Genomic DNA, 5,906 nt, shown 5'->3' on the forward strand with positions numbered 1-5,906 from the left:
TACCGTTCCCAGGCTTGAATTGTGTGCGGCTGTGTTAGCGGTGGAGGTTGCAGAGCTAATCAGAGATGAAATGGACACTCCAATCACTGACATGAGATTCTTCTCAGACAGCAGAGTCGTTCTTGGCTATATTTACAATGAGTCAAGGAGATTTCATGTTTTTGTGAACAACCGAGTACAACGCATCCGACGAGCAACAGAGCCAACTCAGTGGAGCTACGTACCCTCAGAGCGCAACCCAGCAGACCATGGGTCCAGATCTCTACCTGCTGACAAACTGTCATCCAGCACATGGTTACAGGGGCCAGAGTTTCTCTTAAAGCCCACAGAGAGCGACTCAAGTGATAAGTTTCAACTTGAAAGCCCCGACACAGACATTGAGGTGCGTCCCTTGCTTACTGCCGCTGTCCAAACCACACAACCTGGTTTAAAAGCTGTAAACTTTGAGTCTTTCTCCAGCTGGAAGTCTCTTACCAGAGCCGTTGCCCATTTGACACACATTGCACGCACTTTCAAGCAAAGGCAATCAGACGGACAATGTAAGGGGTGGCATATCTGTGACAAACTCACACCTCCAGACTTCGACCAAGCAACAGGGACTATCATAAAGGCCGTCCAACAAGAAAGCTTCTCCGAAGAGCTCGAGCAGATGGCATCAAGGAAGGACATTTCAAAATCAAGCCCTCTCATAAAACTTTCTCCTTACCTTGACAAGTCAGGCCTCCTCAGGGTCGGGGGTCGCCTCCTCCACTCCGAACTAGAAACTGCAGAGAAAAACCCTCTGATAATGCCACGCAAGCACCATGTTACTTACCTGTTAATCCGCCATTACCACGAAAGGGTCATACATCAGGGGCGTCATTTTACAGAAGGCGCTTTAAGGTCAGCGGGTTACTGGGTCTTAGGAGGCAAACGCCAGATCAGTAGCCTCATTTACACATGTGTAGTTTGTCGTAAACAAAGAGGAGTGACACAGACTCAGAAAATGGCAGACCTTCCTTCAGAACGCCTTAGTGCAGAGCCACCATTCACCTATGTAGGCATTGATGTGTTTGGGCCATGGTCGGTTACCTCTCGTCGTACCCGGGGTGGGCTGGCGAGCAGCAAACGATGGGCAGTGATGTTCACCTGCATGAGCACGAGGGCAGTTCACTTAGAAGTTATAGAGAGCATGGACACCTCTAGTTTTATCAATGCGCTCCGCAGGTTCCTTGCAGTCAGAGGACCTGCTAAACAGCTGAGGTCAGACTGTGGGACTAATTTCACAGGAGCCTGTAGAGAACTAAGCTTTGACAAGCTTCCTAATGACCCAAGGGTTAAGTCATTCCTTAACGATAGTGGATGCACTTGGGTCTTTAATCCTCCTCACTCGTCACACATGGGGGGTTGTTGGGAACGGATGATAGGGGTGGCACGTAACATTCTTGACTCCCAGCTAGGTCAACTTGGTTCCAAGCACCTTACCCACGAAGTCCTGACCACCTTCTTGGCAGAAGTGGCCGCCATCATCAACGCACGGCCGCTGGTTCCAGTGTCAAGTGATCCGGACTCTCCCTTCATCCTCACTCCAGCCACGCTCCTTACACAAAAGACTGGAGCACCTCCTGCACCTCAGGGCGACTTCGCAGATAAGGACCTCTACAGCCAGCAATGGAGAAGAGTCCAGAGCCTCGCCAACTCCTTCTGGCATCGTTGGCGGAAGGAATACCTGTCCACACTGCAATGCCGTCGCAAGTGGCATATCACCAGACCTAACCTGCAGCAAGGAGACGTGGTCCTCTTGAAGGATCCTCTTGTGAAGAGAAACCAATGGCCTATGGGAGTCATCGAAAAGGTCCACCCCAGTGGTGATGGACTTGTTAGGAAAGTTGAAGTTAAAGTAATGAAAGATGGCAATGCTAAGGTTTATTTTAGACCTGTTACAGACGTTGTTCTCCTTGTATCAGATTCCTTGCAATAAGTTTGTTTTTGGGTGTGACATGCATTAATGTCAGGCAGGGAGTGTTCTGGCTCCTATGAGCCACCTTAATATGTTTTTCTATTTTATGTGGTCGAATTTAGTGTTCAGTAGCTCCTAGTGTAAGTTTCATGACATTCTCAGTTAAGCCGCTAGAGGGCGCCACTTGTCTAGTGGAATCCCAGTGAGTGAGAGCAGTGAAAGAAATCAGTTGAGTTTCCTGTGCCTGCATACGCTGTGTCCTCAGCCAGCACAGCCTGTAAGTGCTTCAAAAGGAAAAAAATGATATTGTGCATCTGTATATTTAGTACTAGATGTCTTGTGGTTCATCCTGTTATCAGCTAATTCTAGGCGGAAATATGCATGTTTTCAGGCGTTAGCATATGGCGCTAACTAGCGTTAGCTTTAGCCAGTTTGTTAGTAACTTTAACTGTGCAATGGAGGTTTTGGTCTGTTTTCTGGGGTAAGGTCATTTTATATTATTTTGTACATTTGCAATGTCACTCATACATTCCCTCTCTCTCTGTTTAATTGCAGTTTTACCGCCATACGACACACATCACACACACCATGTCAAATAAATCAGTCTAATGAAACAATGGTGTTGTGATTCGACTGGTGGTTAACTACCTGCCTAGCCAACCAAGTGCGAGGGCAGGACAGTGCATTTCAGCTCAGTATCAGCATTTGCAGCGCAGAAAAATCAGGAAGCCTGCATTAACGTGAACATAATCTGGACACAGAAGTTTCTCCTTCAGAATTACTTGAAATGTGATCCATATGAAGGCAAATGACGTTTAAGATGTTCTGGGTTGAAGGAATTGCATGTACAGCATATTTGACCAAACTGTGCATTTCAGCTCCGGACCAGCATTTCAAGCGCAGAAAAATCATGAAGCCTGCATTAACGAGAACATAATGTGGACAGACAAATTTCTTGTGCAGAATGACTTGAAATGTGATCTGTATGAAGGCAAATGATGTTTGTGATGTTCTGGTTTGATCCAGTTGCATGGACAGCATATTTGACCACACTGTGCATATGATTTCACGACCAGCATTTCAAGAGCAGAGAAATCATGAAAGCGTCATTAACGTAAAGTTCATGTTAACACACAAAGTTCTTGTTCAAATGTGATCTGTATGATGGCAAATGATGTTGAAGATGTTGAAGGAATTGCATGGACAGCATATTTGACCAAACTGTGCATTTAAGCTCAGTATCAGCATTTCAAGCGCAGAAAAATCATGAAGCCTGCATTAACGTGAACATAATGTGGACACACAAATTTATTGTGCAGAATGACTTGAAATGTAATCTGTACGAAGGCAAATGATGTTTGAGATGTTCTGGTTTGAACCAATTGCATGTACAGCATTTTTGAGCACACTGTGCATATGATTTCACGACCAGCATTTCAAGCGCAGAAAAATGATGAAGCCTTCATTAACGTGAAAATAATCTGGACACAGAAGTTTCTCCTTCAGATTTACTTGAAATGTGATCCATATGAAGGCAAATGACGTTTAAGATGTTCTGGGTTGAAGGAATTGCATGTACAGCATATTTGACCAAACTGTGCATTTCAGCTCCGGACCAGCATTTCAAGCGCAGAAAAATCATGAAGCCTGCATTAACGTGAACATAATGTGGACACACAAATTTCTTGTGCAGAATGACTTGAAATGTGATCTGTATGAAGGCAAATGATGTTTGAGATGTTCTGGTTTGATCCAGTTGTATGGACAGCATATTTGACCAAACTGTGCATTTAAGCTCAGTATCAGCATTTCAAGCGCAGAAAAATCATGAAGCCTGCATTAACGTGAATATAATGTGGACACACAAATTTCTTGTGCAGATTGACTTGAAATGTGATCTGTATGAAGGCAAATGATGTTTGAGATGTTCTGGTTTGAACCAATTGCATGTACAGCATTTTTGAGCACACTGTGCATATGATTTCACGACCAGCATTTCAAGCGCAGAAAAATGATGATGCCTTCATTAACGTGAAAATAATCTGGACACAGAAGTTTCTCCTTCAGAATTACTTGAAATGTGATCCATATGAAGGCAAATGACGTTTAAGATGTTCTGGGTTGAAGGAATTGCATGTACAGCATATTTGACCAAACTGTGCATTTCAGCTCCGGACCAGCATTTCAAGCGCAGAAAAATCATGAAGCCTGCATTAACGTGAACATAATGTGGACATACAAATTTCTTGTGCAGAATGACTTGAAATGTGATCTGTGCGACGGCAAATGATGTTTAAGATGTTCTGGGTTGAAGGAATTGCATGGACAGCATATTTGACCAAATTGTGCATTTCAGCTCAGTATCAGCATTTGCAGCGCAGAAAAATCATGAAGCCTGCATTAACGTGAACATAATGTGGACACACAAATTTCTTGTGCAGATTGACATGAAATGTGATCTGTATGAAGGCAAATGATGTTTGAGATGTTCTGGTTTGAAACAATTGCATGGACAGCATTTTTGAGCACACTGTGCATATGATTTCACGACCAGCATTTCAAGCGCAGAAAAATGATGAAGCCTTCATTAACGTGAAAATCATCTGGACACAGAAGTTTCTCCTTCAGAATTACTTGAAATGTGATCCATATGAAGGCAAATGACGTTTAAGATGTTCTGGGTTGAAGGAATTGCATGTACAGCATATTTGACCAAACTGTGCATTTCAGCTCCGGACCAGCATTTCAAGCGCAGAAAAATCATGAAGCCTGCATTAACGTGAACATAATGTGGACATACAAATTTCTTGTGCAGAATGACTTGAAATGTGATCTGTGCGACGGCAAATGATGTTTAAGATGTTCTGGGTTGAAGGAATTGCATGGATAGCATATTTGACCAAATTGTGCATTTCAGCTCAGTATCAGCATTTGCAGCGCAGAAAAATCATGAAGCCTGCATTAACGTGAACATAATGTGGACAGACAAATTTCTTGTGCAGAATGACTTGAAATGTGATCTGTATGAAGGCAAATGATGTTTAAGATGTTCTGGTTTGATCCAGTTGCATGGACAGCATATTTGACAACACTGTGCATATGATTTCACGACCAGCATTTCAAGAGCAGAGAAATCATGAAAGCGTCATGAACGTAAAGTTCATGTTTAACACACAAAGTTCTTGTTCAAATGTGATCTGTATGATGGCAAATGATGTTGAAGATGTTGAAGGAATTGCATGGACAGCTTTTTTGACCAAACTGTGCATTTCAGCTACGGACCAGCATTTCAAGCGCAGAAAAATCATGAAGCCTGCATTAACGTGAACATAATGTGGACACACAAATTTCTTGTGCAGATTGACTTGAAATGTGATCTGTATGAAGGCAAATGATGTTTAAGATGTTCTGGTTTGAACCAATTGCATGGACAGCATTTTTGAGCACACTGTGCATATGATTTCACGACCAGCATTTCAAGCGCAGAAAAATGATGAAGCCTTCATTAACGTGAAAATAATCTGGACACAGAAGTTTCTCCTTCAGAATTACTTGAAATGTGATCCATATGAAGGCAAATGACGTTTAAGATGTTCTGGGTTGAAGGAATTGCATGTACAGCATATTTGACCAAACTGTGCATTTCAGCTCCGGACCAGCATTTCAAGCGCAGAAAAATCATGAAGCCTGCATTAACGTGAACATAATGTAGACAGACAAATTTCTTGTGCAGATTGACTTGACATGTCATCTGTATGAAGACAAATGATGTTGAAGATGTTCTGGTTCGAAAGAATTGCATGGACAGCATATATTGACCAAACTGTGGCATTCAGCCTCCAAGTGATCAGCATTTTTCAAGCGCAGAAAAATCATGGAAGCCTGCATTAACGTTGAACATATGTGGACACACAAATTTCTTGTGCAGGATTGACTTGAAATGTGATCTGTATGAGGCAAATGATGT

The 5,906-nt window shown here is 42.8% G+C and overlaps 1 protein-coding gene across 1 annotated transcript in view; it reads right to left on the reverse strand.

The window, feature by feature from the left end:
• Positions 1-725: 725 nt before the first annotated feature.
• The window catches only part of LOC127534170 (uncharacterized), a 29,523-nt gene continuing 24,342 nt past the window's right edge, over positions 726-5,906 (reverse strand). The window contains exon 3 of the mRNA XM_051948706.1: positions 726-781. Coding sequence (XP_051804666.1) covers positions 726-781 — 56 coding nt within the window. The remainder of the gene's footprint in view (positions 782-5,906) is intronic.

This window comes from Acanthochromis polyacanthus, chromosome 5 (genome assembly GCF_021347895.1).
Source record: "Acanthochromis polyacanthus isolate Apoly-LR-REF ecotype Palm Island chromosome 5, KAUST_Apoly_ChrSc, whole genome shotgun sequence".
Taxonomy (NCBI): Eukaryota; Metazoa; Chordata; class Actinopteri; family Pomacentridae; genus Acanthochromis; species Acanthochromis polyacanthus.